The sequence below is a fragment of the Diorhabda carinulata genome, chromosome 2 (assembly GCF_026250575.1).
Source record: "Diorhabda carinulata isolate Delta chromosome 2, icDioCari1.1, whole genome shotgun sequence".
In the NCBI taxonomy this organism is placed as follows: domain Eukaryota; kingdom Metazoa; phylum Arthropoda; class Insecta; order Coleoptera; family Chrysomelidae; genus Diorhabda; species Diorhabda carinulata.
This window is the reverse complement of record NC_079461.1, coordinates 32,534,294-32,559,586: the sequence shown is the minus strand read 5'-3', so window position 1 is coordinate 32,559,586 and position 25,293 is coordinate 32,534,294. Positions and strand designations below refer to the sequence as shown.

Sequence of the window (25,293 nt, the reverse complement as noted above, 5' to 3'; positions counted from 1 at the left end):
AAAAAAATCTTCTTCCTCATCCAACCTATAGTCTAGATCTGGCCTTCATTGACTACTGGCTATTCGGTGATTTCAAAAAAGTGCTCACCGGAATAAATTCAGATCAAATGAAGGAACAATTATTGAAACTGAAGCCTATTTTGAGGCAAAAGACAAATTTTCCTACAAGCACGGCATCGAGATGTTAGAGAAGCGTTGGAATGAATGTATTGCTCTTGAAGGTAATTTTTTTGTTCGCTGAACGAAAGGACTATAAAATATTTTGACTTTTAATAGCCAAATTAACTTAATACTTAATTAATGACATTATTACCTATTGTACAAAAAGCTTTACTTCTTGAACTCGAGTTCAAAGTTATTTTTTTGCTAAAAAAGCTCGCTGTCTATTTGTAGAACATGAAATAATAACATTTTATTAATTATTTCGAGTTCAAGTCTTATAATCGGTCAAAGAAAAAGTTTTTTTTCAAGGAAAAAAAAAATATTTGATGTCTGACCCCTGGTTCAGTATCGCTCGACCTTACAAAGTCCATCAATCGGGGTCCGCAGATCATCAACGAAGTGTCGTCTTGTCTATAATTCCTCACAACTTGTAGTCATCATTAATAATCCAATTCAACAATATTTATATAGTTAGACTTTGTAATTATTCGAAATCTTCTAAAAAAGTTTCCAGAAATTTGAATTAGTGGTTTAAACACTTGTCAGACGTTTCTTATCGTCTTATCAAATATTGTTATAAAACTTTCCTTCGCTCACTTATCAGAGCTCTCCTTGTATATAGACGTCTTGTCGTTCATTAACCTTGGGAAGTTATACACCTGCATAAATAAAATTTGGTTTATTCCCGACAACGGCTTCATGTTACTGGATGTTGACATGATGTTGACAGTTTAAGAAATCGCATGCCTGGTTGTTGTGAAAAGAAGAGGCCAGAACGCATACTGGAATGAGAAGAAGACCTAGAACTCTAAGATAAAACACATTGGAAATGTGATGATAGAAATGTTAGAATTGTGGGCATGGACGGCGACCTCGTAAGACAAAATGTCGAAAAGGAAGAAAAAAAAAACGATAAATAATAATAGAACGCGTAACGCAGCGTTTTTTGTTGTAGTATGTATAATTTAAACAATCAATGATTTATCTATTAATCTGATATGATCTATTAATAAAGTGCATAACTTTTTACGTTGGTAGGTTCTATATATTCCGAAAATAGTATCAACTTCAGCTATCATTACGTATTCTTCATCTGGCGCCTTATTTTCATCTTTATATAACTCAATTGTTTGATGATACCATTATTTAATCAATACTCTGATAAAAATTCAAATTGACGTAAAAGCACGTAGACAGAAGGTAAATATATAAATATTTACTTCTAATAGATTAATTCTTTTCTTGACTTACCGGACACATCAAGATTTTAATGACGTCAGGAAAAAGATCAATAGAAATGTTGTGAGCAACAAAATGTAATAATCTTATGTCTTTTGTAATTTAGATAATTAATATAAAAAGTATCTGCTTTATTTTATTAATAAATGTTTAAAATTATTGTGTGCAGAATGTAGAAATTGAGCGATTCGTTCCTTTTTGCGATTGGTGTAGAATACTGACAATTTTCGACTTCTGCGGCAAAGATTTTACAAAATGAGACCTTAATATATGTTAAAAGAATACCAATTCATTCTATTTTTTCCCTATATGTAATCTCCAGGTAGAAAATAATCAAGAATACGTTGAAATTTATACAGATTATAAATTTCATTTGGTATTTACATTTTTGTTTGTATATATGGCCCCCTTGGGTGATTGATCCGCCTAATACTTCTAAATCCTTTTTGCGGTGTAGACCAATTGTCTCATTTCACTACATCGTTAATTTTTTTTATATTGTTGGTGTTTTCTTTTTATAGCTTGATTCCCATTCTTCTAATGTCTGCCTTTTCTTTTAACCACTTTGATCTGGTTCTTCCTCAGCTTCTTCTACTTCCTAGATCCAATGTAGTTTCGACAAACTTTGTATCTTTGTCTGCTCTCCATAGATGCTCTAGCCATCTTATTCTTTGCGTTTTTGTATCAATTTATACGTTGTTTATATTCATTTCGATCAATCTTGATGGCATCTGATATTGTTCTTTCCGATATTAATTTCAATCTTTTTTTGTCATTTTGATCTTCTTATTTAGTTTTTTGCGACCACGCCATTTACAAAGCATTTAAAAATACATAATACAGGTACACTTTTAACCTTAGACCTTTTTCCTGAAGAACTACCTCAATAAAATAATATTTCTTAGCTTCCCGACGTCTGACCTAGGAAATTCCAAGTTGTCTTCTTTTGGGAATTCCAAATTTCTAACCTTTTTAATTTTCCACTGACACACAATTAACCTAATCCTCTTTAATAAATCTAGTAGTACGTTTTAGGAAAAACCAAAATACGCACGACACTTTACTGTTTTACACTTTTAAGTAATGACTCTAATTGGTGATATAAGACATTTTATTTTTATATTTTGTAAATTTATTTATTAATTTCTCGAATTTATATCTTTTCTCTTGAAGGACAGTGCGGAATGAGCTGGCGCTCTTTTCCAAAATTCGGGTAGATTTTTTTTATTCTTTCAGCAAGAACGTGAAGATGATAATGCTGATAAATAGTTCCAACTTTCAGGAACCCAGAGAAGGTATAAAATTCCGTGAATATCAAAAAAAAAACAATAATCATTGTCTCGAATTTTTATTTACTCATTAATTTTCATTCTTAGTGAAGTTGAACTCTTCCAGTACATGGATTGCCGTTTGGTTCATAATCATAGGTGGAAAATTAGATTCGTTACAATAAACGATTAATTGCTGTTGAAAAAACGATGTTTTTCGGAAAATGACGTTATATGTGTGATGAATCCGTGGCTTGCATGAGTAGAACAATTTTTATTTCGAGATGCACTAGATATCCTAGAACATCGATGGTAAAAATTTTATTTGTAGACAAACTGTGAAGGAAAATGCATATTTCAATTATTAAAACACGAAAATATTGTTAGTAGAGTTTGTATTTATGGAAAATTTGCTTTACTTAGACAGTTTTCAAAGCATGACCATGAATATCCTTAAATTATAATGAAATACATATTCTGTAAACAAACTAGATCCAATTTACTTGAATTGAATGTAAACATAAATGAAATAGTTGCAGAATTTACAAAATTAAAATAGATTTTTCCAAGTATCCTGAGAGCTGTAGCGTTGTTGATCGACACGTGGTGATTTTATAAACAACTTGCTTTTCTAAGCAAAGTGAATAGTGCTATTTCAAATAGATTTTGATATGAACTGTAACAAAAACAATAAATATTCTATTCTTATGTATTAAGATCTATGCTTTCCCCTTGACATTTAAACTTTAACCCCAAAAAACTTTATAACAACGCTTGTAGATATGTTTAGTCTACTGGTGTAATTTTACATTATATGAATAATATTGATTTACTAAGAATCCCGTTATCACACAAAATGAACGGACTTTAAACCCTCGTTCTAAGAATCCTCCTATTTTTCATCTTATCTAGTGATTTCATAGTTGAATTTGTTTATTCGTTTAGATAAGCTATTTGATTTTGAAAGTTTCGTAAGAATTTTGAATATATAAACATATGCAAATGAATATAATTCTTCACGCTGTTCGAATTAAAAAACATTAACAACATTTTGATCAGGTTTAAACTTGCAGAACCACTAAGTCAACGAAACTTATCTCAAATAGATCATGTTTATGAGGACTAATATCTTCTGCCTGCCTCTGACTACTTATGAACCATCTGAAGATGAAAACACCTAGAGGCTTGCTCAAAGTTGTTCTCTTGCATGAGGATAAAACACACAGTTACAAATACGCCATCACCAAAGCTCAGGTAGTTGAGCATCAGCTATGTTTTCCAGATATCGCTGTTTCAACAACATTTTGATCAGGCTTAAACTTGCAGAACCACTAAAGCCAATGAAACATATCAAATAGATCATGTTTATGAGGACTAACATCTTCTGCCTGTCTCCGACTACTTATGAACCATCTGAACATGAAAACACCTAGAGGCTTGCTCAAAGTTGTTCTCTTGCATGAGGATAAAACACACAGTTACAAATACGCCATCACCAAAGCTCAGGTAGTTGAGCATCAGCTATTTTTTCCAGATCTCGCTGTTTCAACAACATTTTGATCAAGTTTAAACTTGCAGAACCACTAAAGCCAATGAAACATATCAAATAGATCATGTTTATGAGGACTAACATCTTCTGCCTGCCTCTGACTACTTATGAACCATCTGAACATGAAAACACCTAGAGGCTTGCTCAAAGTTGTTCTCTTGCATGAGGATAAAACACACAGTTACAAATACGCCATCACCAAAGCTCAGGTAGTTGATTAACAGCTATGTTTTCCAGATCTCGCTGTTTCAACAACATTTTGATCAAGTTTAAACTTGCAGAACCACTAAAGCCAATGAAACATATCAAATAGGTCATATTTATGAGGACTAACATCTTCTGCCTGCCTCTGACTACTTATGAACCATCTGGAGATCAAAACACCTAGAGGCTTGCTCAAAGTTGTTCTCTTGCATGAGGATAAAACACACAGTTACAAATACGCCATCACCAAAGCTCAGGTAGTTGATTAACAGCTATGTTTTCCAGATCTCGCTGTTTCAACAACATTTTGATCAAGTTTAAACTTGCAGAACCACTAAAGCCAATGAAACATATCAAATAGGTCATATTTATGAGGACTAACATCTTCTGCCTGCCTCTGACTACTTATGAACCATCTGAACATGAAAACACGTAGAAGCTTGTTCAAAGTTGTTCTCTTGCATGAGGATAAAACACACAGTCACAAATCCGCCATCACCAAAGCACAGGTAGTTGAGTAACAGCTATGTTTTCCAGATCTCGCTGTTTCAGAAAGGACATATGTATGGTAAACAAAAGTTCTTTATCTTAGCTTAATTCCTAAACCTTTTCATGTGTAAGGTTTGTTGGAGTCAAGGCTTTGCGTGAGTTTGTTTTTCCTTGTTTCATTTTCTTCTCCCATTTTCATGACATGGCTAAACAATTTTAACTAAGTTGGAATTTCTGGAAGCGTTGTTTATATAGTCTAATATATATAGTCAGTGTAAAGTGTAGTGAGGATGTTCGTGAGTGTTGGATCGTTGTCCATTTGCAGATAACGTTGGCCCGAATATGACTCAAAAAAGTACGGACGCCCGAGACCTCCCGAATGGAGATTTGCCGTTTAAAAACGATTTGTCCACCAAAAATTTCTACATCTTTTAGTGTCATCAATCGATGTTACTGTAATTGTTTACACCTGATAAAATTAGTAAAAGTATAAGCGTTTTCAAGACTTATTACATCGAATCACAGTTGGCAAGGCGATATATATGTTTAATCGATTCTTTTGCAACGAATTTTTTCTTGTTTTAACGACAAACAATGCATTTATCTAGGGGCTATACGAAAATATGTATTATTCAAAATATTTTGGGATGTAAGGCTGTTCGAAGGCTGTCCCTGATTGGTAGGCCTTCCAGTAGACCGTTCTTCGTCCAGAGAGTTAGGAATGAAACAGATAAATGTACTTCAAGAATTGTGGCATCAAATATTTATTTATTATTCAGTTTGTAATCAATAATTCTGACATCACATGGTATCAAAATAAAAAAAATTCTCTTAGAAAGCATGTTTTAGACCAATTTCGGGATATTGAAACCAGAAATATTGGCGCAACATATTTATCTTTCAACTTAACCTAACCTAACCTAACAATTTCATATAACTAATTCTAAAGCCACGAGTTATTTTTAACATGAAATCAATTTACAATCACCAAAACACTGTTTGTTTACATTTGACAACAAACGAATTAACAAACAAATATGGCGTCGCGTGGCATATGCCTGTCAACAAACCAGTGCGTGAGGTGCGTTCCTTTGAACAATTTTACGGTGACATGTATAAGTATATACATATAGTGTGGGATACAGAAAACAGTCCTCCCCGATATTTTTCAAGATTCGTTATATTCTATAGAAATACTACAACACATCCATCCAAATGTCATTCGGTTTGTTACGTTTTTCATCAAACATTTTGATTTTTCTTTGTTCACGTATTGTGGCACAGTAGTCACTTCGTATTAATTTCCACATTCCAGTTTTTGCAGAAATTAATTTGTTATCGATAACAAATTAATTTCGTCATGAATTATCGAGCAAGCTCGGACAAATGACGAATCCAGCGTAATGTAGAAACGCCATAACTAATTTGTTCGACCTCCGATAACAAATTAATTTCTTAAAAAATTTGAAGGTTAGAATAAATAAATCAGAAGTGACTACTGTGCCGCAATACGTGAACAAATGAATATTCAAAATGTTTGAAGAAAAACGTAACAAGCCGAATGGCATGTTACAGCAACATTTTTTTCTCCCGGTAATTAACGAAGTTTTTCCATTTCCTCGTCGTCGTTATAAACAACAGTCCCTGTACTTCAATATTTCGATATTCATAGTCCGTTCTTCTGTTTACAAAGAACAGAGAAAATATAATCGCACATCCTGACTTTTTGTAGTCATCCCGTAATAATATTATTAACTTAGTATTATTTTCGTTTGATGTATGTGTCAAATTATATATGCGAAAAAACGATTAGGCGCATGCACGCTAAAAAGATATTGAAATATGAAGAATAAAATATTATTATTGAATAAAAAAATCGACCTTTTATTCGGTGTCACGAAATCACGCGAAATGACTTTAACTCGGAGATATCTCGGGGTTGTTTCGATGAATAATATCAACTTTCAATAAGATTTTAAACTACTGCAATAACATTGGTTTACTCGGTCAGTAAACTATACTACCAGGTGCCTCTGATAAGTTACTTTGGCTCATTCTATGATCGGCCAAAAACCAATTTTAAAAAACTATTTGTAGGGATAAGTTAAGATATACCTTAGATATTTGATACCAATTAATTATTGTTTCGGGGTGCAAGAAGGTTCTGTGAAACTATTATTGTCTGTTTTATTGTTATTTTGGCTTCTGTACATAAAGGTTAGAACTCATATTTTCAAGTAGTTTGTACTGTTTATATAATATTCTAATATATAATTAAGCAGTTCAAAATAACATCACTCGTGAAACCTAACCTAACCACTTATTTGTACTGTTGAAAATATTCCTCACATATCAGGGTATATCCCTACTATATATCTATTTTTGTAAGTTAGATCAGCTTCATGACAATATATCTGCTTAAAGAAAGGTTTACAGTACAAAAAACATAAAAGTAAGGTAAACATTTTGTTTTGACCGGGCATTGACGAACCCGGTCAACTTTGGAGAGCTGTAACAGCGTTTTAAATGAATCAAATTTAAAAAAAGTATAGAGGAAAATCTTCATAAAGAGATTCTCTACAAAATTATTCTACATAATTTTTTGGTAAAATCAATAGAAAAATATTTATTACGCAAAAAAGGAAATTTGTGTTGAAATTTTTTCACTTTTTTGCTCATAACTTTTTAAATTTTGGATTTATGACAAAAAGTCACTTAGAAATAATTGTAGGCAAAGGAATTTGCTAAAAAATATGTCTTCACACATTTTTTGAAATATTGATAGTTTCCAAGATACCGCGAAAAACGTGTTTTTTTTAAGATGGCGGCTGGGGGCAATTGCGGCAACCTCACAAACTTGGAGTTAAGCTTGTATTGACCTCCCTACATGTTCCATAAATAAAATTGCGTCCTCTAAAAAATGTTCAGCCCATGTAACATTTCAATGGACAATTAAACACAAGTGTCAAAGCACAATTTAAACAAAGGCGGTTAAAGATTTACAGAAAAAAAACAGATGTATTTTAAAACGACAATGCGCAGCTGACAACCAATGTTATGACAGAAGTAAACAAAGAGAAACAAGAAAACTCCAAAGTGGAGTGGAGACGGAGTTATTGGTGCATGCATCTCAGACATCATTATCTACAAGTATCCAACCATAGATGTACAGAAAGCATCATATTTTAAATCTCTGGAATACAAGGACACACAACCCATACCGTCGCGAGTCCTATCAGCGTTTGTTGAAGCTGATCTATCGAAGCGGCAATATGAAAGAGTATGATATCAAGTGATATTAAGATGAACTTGACAAAACTCGAAGATTATGAGACGGAAACCGTCAAGCTTTACGTTGATCTGTATCCATGGTAGCCTATATGCCCCACGGTCCATAAAATCCTTCTGCAGAGTGCAGTATTAGAAGAAGCTGCAGAAGCACGGAACAACCAATTCCGGCTCTATTGACAGAACTTCTGAAGAAAATTTTCAAGGGAGGCGTACAATCTTGATGTTCGAAACAGACTGTGGCTAAGCTCCGATCCTCTTCTGAGTTACAAATTTCTTAAAATTACTCTGTTTATTCTTCATCAAGTTATTGATTCGCATTTACTGTACTTATAATCATAGGATAAACAAATTGGATAGACGTAAATCTAGAAGACTTCTACAAGCCTGGAATGATGTACACCACCAAACGCTTTCTGGTAATCGAGTTGTCGAGCTATTGCAGTTAGTGATACAAGTTTATGTAGAGTGAGAAGTCACGTGATAGCTCTCTACTGGGGGGATCATCCGGTTGGGAGCTTTTTGGGAGCATATGAGTGTTAGAAACGAAGGGATGTCTTCTGGTTTGTGTGGGAGGTGGGTAAATTGTTCCACTAACTCCTTTTATACGCTTGGGAATTTCTTATACCAGAATTTTTTTGTAATATCAACTCCCGGTGCTTTTAAATTCAATATTTACACAATAAAAAATGTAACAACACATAAAACAGACCACGAGTGAGGACAATAAAACAGGCGAAAAGAAAGAAAGAAAGAAAGGATGAAATGTATGAAAAAATTATTGAATGAAATGGTTTTAATTTCAATTTAACGATTTACCAATCCGTAAAGTCGATAGAAATATATTTGAATATTTCATTTGAATAAAATGTGATACAGAAGAAGCTATTGACCTAAACACAATAATATTTATATATTACAAGAAAATAGTTAACCAATCGATTGCTACTTAATAAATTTTACGCAACTTTCGATAATTTTAATATCAACAGCAATTAACTATAGGTTTTGTCAAACTAGAGATATCAAAATTAATGTTTCATTGCATCATATTATTGTCCCAGAAGTTCGAATACAAAAAATCTTAACTGGTAAATGGTAAAGTAAAACGTCAATTGTTAATATAAATATCATTTAAATTCAATGTATAATTTTGAATTATTCAAATAAAAACCACTGCGTTTCACAGCATTCTTTCTCCTTGAACTTTCATTTTTGAAATGATTTTTTTCGTTAAATGTTTATAAAACTTCTTCATTTAAGATACAGTGCATCCTTGCCACACACCTTTAGCCTTAGATTAACTGAAATATCACGCTTAAAGTCGATGCTTAAAATTAAAACGAATTTCAACTTATACACTGCAAAAATTGTCGACTTGAAATATTTGATTTCTTTTAAATCCAGTATTTTGAGCTATAATAATAGTACAGAATTTGTATTCTATTAAATTATATAATAATCTGTTTCATTGTATATTTACGACCTTAAAGATAAAACTTCGTATCGTAAGGAATCTTCATTACTGTATAATTAGTTGTCTACCTATTAGGAAAAGTTATAGGATTCATAATAGAATCTTTGTTGTTGAATCACAGAATTCGAGTATCGAATAAATTTTTGAGAATTTAATTTTTAAGGTTTATTGTTTTTCTAATAACTGTCACAAAAAGATCAGCGTTTTTTTGAGAAAGTAAACAGTTATATTCTTTAGGCATAGATTGAAACAATCCTTCAAATTAGTTACCTAAATCATTTATTATACGAGGATGATACCAGAAGTATCTGACTTGACCTAGAGATGGCGGTAGTTGCTTGAAAAATAGTGAACGTTTTCAGTCATCGTTATGTGATACGATACTTTTATTTAAATGCATTAACCCTAACAATATAGAAGCTGAACTTGATTCTACGCTGGGTGATTCACAGAAATAAAGCTAAATTTTTGGGACGTTTCATAACCATAGATAAAACGTGGTTCTATTATTTAACACCTCAAACAATAAAACAATCAAAACAATGGACTGAAAAGGGAGAACCGGCTCCAAAGAAGACAAAGACTGTTCCATATCAAGCAAGGTCATGGCGTCGATTTTTTGAGATGCGCGTGGGATAATTTCCATTGACTATCTTGAAACAAGAAAAAACTCTCAACGACGAGTATCATGCGAACTTATTGCAACATTTGAGCGAAGAAATCAAGCAAAGTCAACCGAATTTGACTAAGAATAAAGTGTTGGTTCATCAAGATTTAGCATCAGCTCACACATCCGTTATTGTGATGGTCAAAATTAATAAATTAAAAGTTTAATTGCTACCTCATGCACCCTATTCACCAGAATCAACCCCCTCGGATTATTTTCTGTTCTCAGACTTGAAAAAATGGCTTTAATAATGCTTTAACAATGAAGAGGTGGTGTCGGTAGTAACGAGGTGTTTTGAGGAGCTTGACGAATTTTATTATAAAAATGGTATCGAGTTTATTGAACATCGCTGGAAAAAGTGTAGGTTACATTATTGTGTTTTCTTTGTTGGTACTTTTGGAACCATCCCCGTAGGTCTGTTAAATGACATCCACTGCAACGGTGAATTAACAAACTACTGATCGGGTATGTGTTTTTGAGCAGATACCTCAACGGGTTGGCTTGAAACTTATGAGTTAGAGGTCTACGACCACGTAAAAAATTCGTCGAAAAAACGTATTATTTAAATAAGAAAGTCAATTAAACAATATCACACATGTATTGAAAAGTATATAAACAAGTGTGCTGAAAAGTTAAAAAATCGTACAAAATATTTTTTATTTTGTAATAGTAAAGATGACAAAAACGTAAATAATGATTATGAATTATTTTATAACTGAAGAACAGAAAAAGAACCAATAGAACAATAAACTTTTTGTAACTATATTTGATACATAACAAGAACTAAATTTTTATTTATTATTTTATTTTACTATTTTTCTGAGACGTTACAAAAGTTAAATATAAAGTTGTTATTATAACAATTACAGTGGATTTTGTAAATCATATTGTCTACTTCTTCAATCTTCTTAAATTTGGCCTTTTGCTTTTCGGCACCCAGCCAGATTCATATTGCATTCGCGCATTCTTTCTATCGTTCGAGGCCATATATAACATTAGAAAAAGAAGCATTTCAACACATTTATGTTTTAGTACATGTGTGAAATAAGCTACTTTCTTAGGTAAAAATGAGTGTGCAATCTATCATTTTCATAAGTGGTCATAGGAAATTTATATTTATTACGATGCATGCAATTTTCACTCACTGTGTTAACGGTAAATATAAGTCGACAAAACTCTTACCTGGAATTAAACATTTTTATCATTGCGTTCAACAAAATATGATCATTTTTAATGAAGAATATCTCTCCATAATTTTGTTCAAGAATTGTTCGTAAAAGACTCATCGAGATAGACAAATACACGGTGTGTTTGAATAAATTAATATATTGAAAATTAGATAAGTGTTTAGTAATAAGAATAAGAATAACAAATAGTTAAATGTACTTATTGTGAGCATATGAATAAATAAAGTAAATAAGTAAGGAAGAGTGTGTATAAATTCACCCTGCCATTAAAAATCGTTTAAACAAACATTAGTGTCAAATGGTATCATAAAAAATAGTGATATGACTAATAGATTAGGTGACCTGGAAGTGACAGAACTAAAAGCAGAATTGGAAAACTACGAATAGTGAATTGGTAGAAAAAAGTGGCACTGGTAAGTAACGGCTTTGATCCAGAAACATTTCTAGTCGAAGTTGAGTCTTCCACCTTTGATTTCGCCAATTTTTTGACTTCGATAAACGATATTTCTGCCGATATTTTGTCAATGAAAATTGGATTCCCTCATCTACCAAACTTTAAATTCTTTCAACATAATCGAACAGAACCGGGTTCACGGTCCATGTCGTGGACGAGTTCTAGAAAGCGATCTTTCTAGAAGCATGAATTATTTGTTCACTTCCATATATTTTACTTTGTAAAAGTTTTGTACATTCATTAAAAACATTTTCAAATATTAATACACTTACAGAAAGTAGTGACTTACCTTTTTTGTTGTGTAAATTTTTACGATTTAAATGTACTTTGATTTTTGGCTCTTATATAACTGAACACACTCAAGAATGCTGATAAATTTTGAGAAAAAAAATATTCCTAAGGTCATCAGTTTTATCAAAAATTCGTATTTTTAAAGTCACTGCAATTATAGCGGAATTTTTCTCAATACACTAAGTAGGATAAGATAAATGCAATATTATAGTTTATTTATAATTGCATCATTAATTATTATTCAAAAAGATCTATTTCTTTTAATTAACTACATATTCAATGGAAATTTCCTCTCAATACCATAAAAATAATTACTAGAAATACAGGGTGCGAAAGCATAATTTCCTTTTTTGAAATGCGCGCCTTTCAGAGTCGTTCCAATTTAGTTCCTCTTCAGGTCCGGAAATCAATTGTTAAGTGAGTCACTGGAATTGGAGTCCTTCGGCCAATTAGATCACCAGTGAACATTGAGGCTTGAGGGCTTTAATGTTGCAGAAAATTGAGCAAAAAATGACTACAAATCTCAAAGGAACGCTTATGGGAATCTTTTGGATGTCTTTCCTGAGAATACTATTGTTTTTTCCATTGTGTGGGTCTGTGATTGAACAAAAAATGCGCTTCTTGGCTGGTACCAATTCTCAACAATTGCATGAAAGGCGTTTGTATTTGGCGTGCAATTTCCTCAGCTGTAATTATTGGTTATTTGAGGAAAATGAAAGTAAATTCGGACCGGCACGAATTTTCTCTCGACTAGATGATTTGGACATAGGGGTTAATTGGTTCTAAGAAGATGGGAAGATGTTTTATGAACACTTCTCACAATGCCCCATCTCAATCGGTGGCGATTTGCAGTGGCAAATTTCCGTATTTGTACCTCTGGGTTTTTTAAAAATCGTCTGTTTATGTGAACCGCCCAAGGAACATTCAAAATACAGCGTCCAGTAAGATATTGACAAACAAACACCAGCTATAACTGAAGGAGTCATGCAATGGGGAATGGGGAACGATTTCTTTACACTGTGAAATAATTTTTGATTCTCTCTTCAATAACTTTGACAGATGATTTTATTTGTAATTAATGTCCACGCTAAACCACTATGACTTTTTATTATAAACTAACTCTCGTCTCTAAACAAGCTCGAATATATTGCAGAAACGACATTTCTAGAATTCTATAAAGTAAACCAACAAAAACAAATAAATAACAAGACCTTCTTAGAAATTAGTTGGAAAAAAAATGTAAACAAAACGCCGTTATGATATATTAAAAAAACTCAAATTTAAGACTCTCATTGTAACCGAAGAGATCCGGCTTCACGGCCCATGTCGGGGACGAGTTCGTAACAGTATTTCTAGTCACTTTATGTACATAATATATAATATTTTACTCTAGATTTGTGTCAGGGTTGTATCACTCAAATGTTTTTTTTTGGGATTTTTTCGATTCTGGAAAGGATAATAATCTTACGATCAAAGTTTAGTAAGTACAACAAGGAACAAATGATTCCAAATGATACTCATATACATCACGGCTAATGATAAATGTGATAAATAATGTTCAAATAAAAGGAAAGTCGATTTTCAATGAGTCGATTCGGTTTAAAATATCGATTTATTTGGTACGAGGAATCGATTCTTCGATATTCGATTTCAGATCGTCATCCTTACGTTCGATACCATCATCCTCAAGTGGTAAGTTCTGTCTGCAATTGAGTTGCTCACTTTTTATACGATAAAAGATAAGAAATTATGTTGGATGTTTCTAAAATTACAAGTTTCCAAATTACAAAAATCTTGTCCTGTATCCCATGCGGCGAGAATGAGCTCTATTTGCGAAATTTCGAATATCGACAGACGATTTTTCCGTTACAGAAAGAAATATAAAAGTGTTTATAAATTGAAGCAATCGAAAATGATGTTTACGACGCTCAACTATGAAAATGAGGTCTTAGTCTAACACCGTGTTGGCTATCTCCGGATAAATCTCGTTCGATATGTGGTTCATCCCTATTTGTTAGCCCGACTCCCCCGTTCAGATCGTGCCAGTCGCCGTTAACCGATATTCTATGTTATTATATGTGCTTAGTACTATATATTCCCACAAAGGCATAAAATTTATTAATTATTATAATAGATAAATATATGGCAACATCTCGTCTGCTTTAGTAAACAAAACAGTCACTAAAATCCATAATAATAATAAAAAAAAATGTATACAAAAAATTGTTTATTACTTTTTGTTTGTATAGTCTTAGTTCTTTTATAGAAATAAAGAAAATTCAAGCTGTATTCATATCCACATGGAGTAAGACCACGTGTTAATTTTTTATCATTTCAAGAAGTTGCGGAAGCTGGATGCTGGTTTGCTTTCGTGACGATTAAAATGACGGTCATTTCTTGCCTTTTCCATTAGCAAAAAAGATCTTAGAGAAAGTAGAGTGGGATTTTCAAGTTTTTCTTCATAAGAACCTTTCTTGGATTCAGTTCCAGAGTTTTTGCAGCTAGTACATTTATACGTGTTTTAAATATATTGTACCACAATTTTTGATATTTGTTCGAACTATAGATATTATATGAATCAATAAGTACCCGGACTAAGAGATAGAGGTCAACACAAATCTACAATCTTTCAAAATACTATCAAATTTTGACCACATTTCCTACGATAGTTAGTTGAATGAATCTCTAAAGTCTAAGTATTTCTAAATAATAACAGATGAGGGTATATTTTACTATTCTCGGACTACTACTACATACCTGTACAATGAAGTTTCAAAACACGCTTTATTGAAATAAAATTTTAAAACATATTTTCCTGTAACAAAAATAAATAGTTTTGCATTCTAACAATTAAAAAGATAAAATGCTGAGTATTAATCTAGAATATTTTTGTAGATTATAAGTTTTTTCTTTGGGTGCAAATATGTGTAAATAATAAATTAGATACACGTAAACACATTAAGTTTTAATTGAAGTTTATGACACCTGACAGTTCAAGGGAATTTAAAAACTCGATAGGATATGAAGTACAATAACAATGGTACCTAACCTCAAAAATTCCAAACAGAGGAAACTATAGTCAATTGAATTGGATTGGATTGAACTTCATTACTGTATGTTAGATGGCGCTGAGGTAGCAAAATGTTGATATTTGTTGACAAAATTTTTTTTATGTTTCATGATAATTCTTCGAGTAGTTTTTGCGTGAAAGCGTAACAAACATCCACGCTTTCACATTCATAATATTATACTAGTACTAGTACTAGTAAGGATATAAATTGGTATTACATCTATGAACCCAACGTGAATATATTGATGTTGTACAACATTTGGAATGTATCAATTCTATAAAGGTGGTACAAAAAATAAACTCTTCATTATTTCGGTTCTTGTCTTGTCAATTAAACGTATAATTTGTCTACTATCGATGGAGAGTGATTTAAAATCAAAATCGACTGTATCTCGCCGTACCGTTCGGCGCTGTCTCTTGTAAAAATTGTTTCACACATTTCGAAAGATAGAGAATTTAAGGATAGTTGCATGACAATACCAGCAGGATAATCGTTTGTTGGGAAAAAAATTATAACTTCTTTAATCGTATAATCCTGATCATTTATCACGACTGGTAACAGATGTTTATTTTGATTTTATATTTACTAGATACATAATTTACTGTTAATCATAAAAAAAGCAAAACAAGTTTAAAAGTTTGACATTTTTCAACCAGCAATTGGCAGATAGAAATATTAAATTAAATAGTATCTTTGGAAGGTCCAAGGGAGTGCAATAATCGGTGAGTGTTGGTACTAGGATGATTTTCTACTGCCTCCCTCGCAGGTGGATGACCTCTGAGCGTGAACGCGCATTAACTTTGTGCTTCACTCAAATTTCTCTTTAAGGTCACGACTACTTTGAACTTCCGTTTTCAATAATGTCTTGACAATACACGAATTTCATATTTATCTCATTCAATACTATTTAATAATTAAACCAAGCTGCGTCGTCAATAAATTACGATATGTTTAAATTTAGACGTAGGAGTTTTCACATATGGAAATCGACAAAACGGGAAGAACTGTACAATAGTAGAAGTAAAATTTCAAGGTGATCGGTGGTGAGGGGGTTAAACTGCATAATTACCGAGAAAACTTTTGAGACAGGGCTAAAAAACTTAATCATATGTCTTTCAAAGAAATATGGGCAACTTTTCAATAACTTCCGCCTAGTTAATATACCCTAGAAGTTGTTGGGTTTGTCGAACCTTTGTGTTTTATTGTATTTTGATTGTTTTGGCACTCCTAAATCTCTCTATGTTCAAGTAAATCTGAAGTATTAAAAAAACCCAAAAACAAATTTAAATGATGCAGATAATATGTAATTTTTCTTATTTATTTATACTATTTCTATTGTCCTTTACGTACCAATTTATTTATACACTATACGCACACTTAACTAACTTATAATAATTAACTTATCACTAAAACTTAACTAACTTATATAATTCATTTTATTTCAACGATTACTTTTCTATATCGTTCGGTTCATTATGAATTTTAATTATAAACCAACTAGCTCTGTTAAACAAACTTCTTTATATACTAAAAACGAAATTCTCAAAAATTCTAGAAAATAAACAATAAATAAAAAGTCCTTCCTAAAAATAAGGTATAAAAAATAACATAAATAACTCGTCGCTATTTAAAAAAAAAGCGTCAAAGTCGCCGCCGATTTCGCCAAATTTTAGAGCTCTATTATAACCGGACAGGGCCGGCTTCACGGCCTAGGTCGTGGATTTATTCGTAACAATATAACCATATAAACCATATATATAATAAAACCATACCAATAAAACGAAAATTCAAAGATTTTGATCAAAATAGTTTTGTAATTCTCATTTCATACATTTTCATTTTCAAGTATTTATATAAAACTTGTGTTTCATTATTCTATTAAACATAATTAATCCATTCAAATAATTTTTTCGTCAAAAATATTAGGTAATTCAGTTTATAAGTAAATTTTTGATACTGCTTAATTCGTAAATAAAGATTCACAATTCGAGGTCCTACAATGGCCGTATTCTTGTGAATATAAATCGATGAGGGAGGTTTTCATCGGATATTTTTCTTCAAAAGCTTTGATAAATGATTTGCTATACGTATAGTAACGTAAAATTTCGATACAATCAGTTTGGAATTAGCCGTGTCTTGATGTTAATCCGATACGTTTTTGTGGTTAGAAAAGTATCTGTTTGGTGCTATAACTGATCCCTTTTAAAGTGGGTTATTGAATGTTCTGTTGTCTAAACGAGTTTTATACCTTATGAAAGCCTGCATTGTCTTAGATATTAAGTTAAAGTAAGGAAAAAGAAAATAACTTGGAAAATATATACGGTATAATAGTATATTACGTAACAAGAGTTGTAAGTAACCCAATGCAGGAAGTGAAAAAATTTAAGAGTGCGTAATGGGCTTACATCTCGTGTAACGTACTATACTTTTTCTCCGCTATTTTTAAAGAAATTGCATAATGTGCTGCCTACATTTGGGGGCATCACTCTTTTAATCCTAAATATATCTCGTTAAAAGTTTTTATGTTTTTTAACTGACTAAATTTGTGTAAATAGATCAAATAAAGTCTTACGTAAATAAAAATTTGATTGTAATTTAATTAAGCCAAGAAGTTTTCTTCTACGTGGATGTTATTGTTAAATGTCATTTACAAGGAATATTGACAGTGCGATTTTTGACGTTTACATACATGGGCGTAGAAAAAACTCTTTAATGGAATAACTTCATTAAAACAATTTTTCTCTGGGGAATTTTTTTTTCTCTAGTAATAATAATTTTTTAATCTTTCAGTGAATTAAATATTATGATCAATTACTCCAGAAATAATACGTTACAAGAAAGGCCATCGACTCTATCGAATACAAATTCCAAATTCAAAAACTGATTTTATTAAAAGCCTATAAGTACACACTTTGCGTTTCTGACCACAATTGTTTTATATTCCTAATTTCTGTTTAAAATTTCATATTTTTTTGTATCTGGCTTTTTTCGTCTAGTATTTACTTGACACGTTTCACATTCAAAACATTCACCAACAAATTTTGAGACGGACTTCATTACTTGCGTGCGCGATTCAGTAGATTCCCCAAAATATTTCTAGAACATTTTCACGTATAATCAGAAGAATTTATCAAAAAGCAGCTGACAAACTTTACAAAAACATCAAAAAAAGTTGTACCAATTTAGAAAAAAAAATGTTATCTATTCCATTCACGCGCGCAGCTTAAATACACCATTCCAGGTTCAATTTGATCCGACTATGTATGTAGAAATGTATAGAATTAGAAATATTAAAATGCATCCGTTTTTTCTTACATTTTGATATCCACCTTTAACGTTTTCTTGTATCGATGTTGATGATTGGTCCATTTTCATTTTCAAACTCTCAAACCTTACATTTAACTTTAGTAATAATCGTGCTCATAATTTTCCCTTAAATATCTGCGTGTTTTTACAATATAAATCAGGGGAAAATAATTTGTACGAAGATATTTCTTAGGAAATCGAAAGTTCTTGTGTTTTGAAGGCTTACATACCGAAAAGGACTTAGTTCTTAGTCATAAAATCAATTTGGCAAGTCTGTACGTTTTGATCAAATACGATCTTGCTATTAAATTAACTCAACTTTCTAATATAACTGAAGAATTTTCAGTTTTGTGTTTTTCGAAAAATGTAAATAATGAATTACATCAACGAAATCTCCCGTATATATTATACAAGGCTTATCTAAAACTAGGACTAAAATTCCGAATTCGTGTTTGCGTGCTGAAACACAAACACACTGGCTAGGGGAATAAAAAGGGCATTTTGTGGGTAAGTGGGGCGGTCGAATGACAGGGGGGAAATGTTGTGGCAACTTCCTGCTGGTTCCCGCGCTCCCGTCTACATCGCCGACGGCACACCGTCATATTACGTCGACGACGACGAGCGTCTCTTTAAACCGCGACTCGACTTTGGACGCGACGCGTCTCTTACTCCGCCGCCTAGACCACCGCTTCCTGCAGTTGTTGAAATAGGTGAAGATACGCACGAAAAAGTGAAAAATATGCCAAGAGTAAGTGCATTAAACAAACACAAATTATTTAAACGCATGGAACGTTGGTGTTTCATTATTCTTTTATAATATATAATATATAACTGTAATTGCATATTTAAATATAACTTTTAATTCTAAACAAATTTACTTTGTAACATTTTTCTGAATTGTAAAAAATATAGATGGGTGATTCCGTTCTAACTGTGATTTTTTGTATTCAAAATTTCAAGATTTTAAAATTTAACTTTTCTAACTTTTTTATGCATATTATTCATCTATTTTACTGTAAAAATAAAACTCTAAGAGGAATTTACTACAACTTCAAAGTATCACGAGCAAGACACAAATGTCGGATTTTGAGTTCCACGGTACTGACTCATTTATCCACGGTACTGACATGGTAACTTAAGATATTAAACAACAAGTGCATAAATTTTCCTCAGTTTGATCATAAACATTAGAATTTATAAGGTAATTAGTTTAAATCATTTGTTACGACAAAAAAAATTAATAATTTATCGGTAAATTCTAGGAATGGACATGACACGGTACTGACATGGTAACTTAAGATATTAAACAACAAGTGCATCAATTTTCCTCAGTTTGATCATAAACATTAGAATTTATAAGGTAATTAGTTTAAATCATTTGTTACGACAAAAAAAATTAATAATTTATCGGTAAATTCTAGGAATGGACATGACACGGTACTGACATTCAAGTGATGTAGTATAAGTTTTCTTTAAGTGGCAAGTTATATTGTATAAAAATAATGTTTAAATATCTTAAGAATTATTCAATTAACACAAAATTTTTATTAATTGATTATTAATTAATGACTAGTACAAAAAAACAATACAGGACATTGAATATCACAGTTAGAACGGAATCACCCAGATACTCTTGCACAAAATTCAAATTTTTCGACAAACCTCGTATACTACTTTGAAAAATTTATATATGATGGTTGCATTTTAACTTTTGGACCATGCAGAACTTTTTATCAAGTATAACTTTTTTTCATAAAACCACTAATAAAAAAGTTTTCTATATGGTTCCAACTTAAGTATATCAAATTTCGGAATCAGTTGTCAAGTATAATTTTCAATTTAATAATGAGTGATAATTAAAAAGAGGTAAGTCGAAAATCTCAGATTAAATGTTAATTAATTTCCTTCTTATATCGGAATTGTCCAAAAGCTGTCAAAAAACTTTTTTTACATTACTATATATAATATTTATTTTGAGTTTGTGCGAAATTGTTATTAACGAACGCTAGCTTACAATTTATTTCGTGCCATCGAAATCTTTTTATCTGTCAATTTTTTTAGACTTGTTTTCTTCAATGTGATCGATCCCTTTCATTACGAGGATGGTCCCAGAAGACCTTACCTGACATGAGGTAGAGATGGTAGTAGCTGCTTGAAAGTACACAATCTATACAGCATATGTTTCAAGTTTGGAGCCGCCAACGTTCTCAGAGAATTTGTAAACATGGTAATCGCTATGTGATACAATACTTTTATTTGGATAACCAATATAAAAGCTGAACTACATTTAACTCTGGCTGAGACAGAGTAACAACAGTAAAATTTGGTAGAGTTTAATCGAGGCCGTAAGACCCGAGATGACCATCATCGCAGTTGTCGACCAAATGAAGTGACGACTCCAAAAATTTTGAAGAAAATCCACAGAGCGATACTGGATGATCGTTGACTGAAAGTGCGCGAGCTAGAAGACCTAGTAGGCATTCCAAAAAGTGCGGTACATCGCATGATAACTGAAAGTTTGACACGAGGAAGCTATGTGCAAGATGGGTGCCGCGTTTGCTCACAATAAAACAAAAACAGCGTCTTGAAGATGTTTCCATCGAGTATTTGGCAATGTTTCATAGAAATAAAGCCAAAATGTGCATACTTCACAACCGAAACAAAAGGATAATCAAAACAATGGATTAAAAATGGAGAGCCGGCTCCAAAGAAGGCAAAGACTATTCCATCTGCATGGCGTCGGTTTTTTGAGATGTGCATGGGATAATTTTCATTGACTATCTTGAAAAAGCGAAAACTATCAACTGCGAGTATTATGCAAACTTTGTTGCCACGTTTGAGCGAAGAAATCAAGGAAAAATGGCCGCAGTTGGCTAAAAAGGGTTGTTCCAGCAAGACTATTTATCAGCTCACACATCCGTTATTGTGATGGCCAAAATTAACGAATTTTAAGTTTGAATTGCTACCTCATGCACCCTATTCGCCAGATTTAACCCCCTCGGATTATTTTCTGTTAACAGATTTGAAAAAATGACCCGTTGGTCAAAGATTTTCCAACAATGGAGAGGTGATTTTGAAGAGCTTGACGATTCTTATTATAAAATATTGAACCTGGCTGGGAAAAGTGTATAATAAATATATTTATTTCCAAAATTTTTTGTTTTCTTTGTTGGTACTTCTGGGACCATACTCGAAAACCATAAACTTTTAAAAAAATCAGAATTTTCGCTACCAATTTAATAATAGTTAATGATATCTTGATTCAATTGTTGTAGCCAACGGTTAAGAAGTCAGACACGTCTAGAATGGAAGGCAGAAGGCCACCAACAGCACTCTACCGACCAAAATCTAGAACAGACGTACGTATGTTTTCTTATTAAAGCGAAATCTAAATTATTCAAAAATATTAGAGAAGTTTATTGATGAAAGTTTTTCTTTAACAAACAATTTGTTGCATTGGAGTCGTGTTATTATATATTTATGCCTTTTCTTTCAAGAATATAGTAGATCTTGATTTAGCTCATGTCTTTGATGAACTCCGGTTTAAACTACCTTTTTTTCACGTTTTATAGATGGCGTTTACCGACAAAATTCGGTTTAAACGTTAACGGCGGTGACAGTTTAAACTTGACTAGTTTAACATGAAACGGAGTATCCCAATCTAACTTTTTCAAATTGTTCGCATTTTTATGATATTATCAAAGGTTTTGGTAAAATAAATGAGGATTTGCACTTCAAATTTGATGAACTCGACGAAGATGATGATGAAATTATCAATATTGTCGATGAGTCGAGAAAACAATTTCAATTTTTGATTTGTAAACTTGTATTTCATTAGACTTTGGTACTATTTTTTTGAACAACTCTTTGTCAATAAACTTATTTATTTCTATCTTCATTTTCACAAAAACTTTCATTTCCTGCACAAGTTTTCCTTTATTCTGTCCTATTTTCTTTATCTAGTTAATCCATTGCCTCCTTGGTCTCTATCTATGCTTTTTTCTTGGTTTACCTGCTTTGTGTATGTGATTTTTGAGTATGTTACTAAAAATATTGGCTTTATTATGAAATTTGCAGTCAAGTAGTGTTAGTGGAGGTAGGACGGATAGCGGTCGGTTGCGTGGGGATGGCGGCGGAGGAAGCAGCGACGAAGATATAATGTCCAAGGATCTTAGACAACGTCTTCAAGACGAAGCATCTTTGTACAGAAAACGCTTGGACACTTACAAGCAAGCCCAACAGAATCAAGCAGCACTCGTCAGTAGATTGCAAGCCAAGGTAAAATTTTATAAATAGTTAATAATGAAAATATGAAACTAGTTATTAGTCTTAGTTTTATTGGCAGAATGTAACGAACCTCCTTTGTTTATACGGTGGCAATTATTGCCTCAGAAATATTTAATTAAACTTGAAACCCTCAGGGCAGACACGATAAACAATTTATGTAGTACATCCACAGAAAACCTCACAAATCGATATCGGAGGATTAAAAACACACCTCCACTTGCAGAAGCTTTTATTCAAACTAATGAATTCAATAAGATATACAAAACCAACAGAATCGATGTATAATATTCCTTATCAAGCTATATTTAAAGTCCACAAAGTCATAATCCATAATTACACGGAATCTAGTCGCATTAACTCGATCCTTTCTAAAACCCATACTACCAGAGTTTGCTGACAAAACCATAATATGTACTGATGGATCTAAGACGACGGTTGGAGCTGGATGCTATCTTACAGGGTTTTTCCTGGTTGAAGTCAAATAAAAAAGATGGGGGTGCGATTTTATCTGACTCTAAATCAGCACTGTGTGCCATAAAAGAAACTTATCTCGAAAGAATGAATTGTCCTATTTTATGTGACATCAAAACTATATTATTAAATTTGAGTATAACATTCATATGGGTTAAAGGACATGGTAATGAAACAGCTGATCGATTTGCAAAAGATTCAGTACTAAATGGAGTTTTTTGTAACGTATATACAGGAAGAGATGCGATTAATTCAATAAAATATAAAATGTACGTATCCTGGCAGAAACACTGGGATACTGCCTCACGATCCTTAAATAACACCTATTTTCAAATTTATCCTACTTTATCCTCACCCCCGAACTATATTTTCAAATACACAACTTCGAAATTTTACTCAGCAAGTATACTTAGAATGAAGACTGGTCATGGGTATTATACAATCATCAGCCTGTACCTGCGATGATAATTTTTGCGTTGATCTCGATCACATTTTTTTCGGATGCAGCAATCTTATTCATAAAACAAACAATTTGTTGCAATTACTTGTTAAACCTCACACTTTTTAAGCATAGATAACCGACAAACTTTAGATCTATTAGTAAATTTTATCAAAGATATTAAAATTAATATTTAATTAGTATCATTGAAAAATTCTGCGGCCGATGGACTAGATTCCAAGCCATTTTCTTTCACACACATACACACACACAGTTATAAGTCTAGTATAGTAATTTTTTTATAATTTTAGGTACTACAATATAAAAAAAGATGCGCCGACTTGGAAGCGCAAATGTCTCAAAATCCAGTATATGCAGACCAACCAGTTTATCCAGTATCAACACACGTCCCAAGTTCTGCAGTGGAACAAGCTCAACAACATTTACGGGAAGTGCGGGAAGAAAGGATAAACGATTTAGATACAGCTCTACAACGTCTGCAAGAAGAACGCAGAAAGTAAGTAAATGCCGGATATTATTTAAGGACAGTTAAAACCACATAACTGCTACATCTAAGATTTCTTCAACTGAAAGTTGTTTAAACGCCAACAGTAAGGAAATACGTAAAACTGGAGTTGAAACAAAGACTTTTCTTATCCTTTCTGGTATAGTTTTACATTTAAATTCGAGAAAGTTTACTCCCACAGTTTACCTAATGGAAAATTCTTTCATCTACTGGGTACTATTTGTTTCTTCGCGATCAAGAGTCGTGTTTATATCGAGTCAATAAATCTATAGATGCTGACTGTCCTTATAATAGGGGATAGTTTCGATTGGTACAGTAATAATTGGACAAGTATTATATTTAACAAAGACAATACAAAATAAAAATAATAAATAATAACCAATCCCTACATGTTAATATTTGACTGAACTCCAAATGTGTTACGTACAGACCACGAGTCAAGTGTTATAGACAACGATTTCAAGACGAAGCATTTTTTGACAAAAATATAAGACATCCTATTATTTGTTTCAATGGATAACCTTAGTATTTGATAATATTCTTAGCTTTGGATTGAACGGTAGATGTGTTGTGTTCTCAAAACCAAATCTTTCCAAATTCCTGGTAAATATCATATCTGACTGATTTTAAGTATTCCTAACTCTCTGTTGTGATCTATTTCTATTCCTTAACTTTCCTTTAACCTAAATCTCAAATTCCTGTTTCATATATACTTTGATTTCATTCAGATTTGGTCCAAAAGATCTAATGTATAAAAACTATCAAATTTGGGATCGTGTTTATTTCAATTTTACCAAATAATTGTTGATTTTTATGTTTCAATAATAGTGTTAACAACTCAATACCTATTTCTCGTACAAACACTACTAGTAACGATTTCACCGACGCTAATGTTTCGAATGTTTTCATGTACTTATA

At 32.2% G+C, this 25,293-nt stretch overlaps 2 protein-coding genes across 2 annotated transcripts in view; one reads left to right on the top strand and one right to left on the bottom strand.

Moving 5' to 3' along the window:
- The window catches only part of LOC130904243 (TELO2-interacting protein 1 homolog), a 33,027-nt gene extending 20,696 nt beyond the window's left edge, over nucleotides 1-12,331 (bottom strand). The window contains exon 1 of the mRNA XM_057816899.1: nucleotides 12,274-12,331. The gene's annotated coding sequence lies outside the window, so the exon portion shown is untranslated. The remainder of the gene's footprint in view (nucleotides 1-12,273) is intronic.
- The window catches only part of LOC130904242 (rootletin), a 66,471-nt gene that overhangs the window by 9,962 nt on the left and 31,216 nt on the right, over nucleotides 1-25,293 (top strand). The window contains exons 2-4 of the mRNA XM_057816893.1: nucleotides 21,928-22,011; nucleotides 22,730-22,930; nucleotides 24,161-24,366. Of these exons, the coding sequence (XP_057672876.1) occupies nucleotides 21,958-22,011; nucleotides 22,730-22,930; nucleotides 24,161-24,366 (461 nt within the window). The 5' untranslated portion in view covers nucleotides 21,928-21,957. The remainder of the gene's footprint in view (nucleotides 1-21,927; nucleotides 22,012-22,729; nucleotides 22,931-24,160; nucleotides 24,367-25,293) is intronic.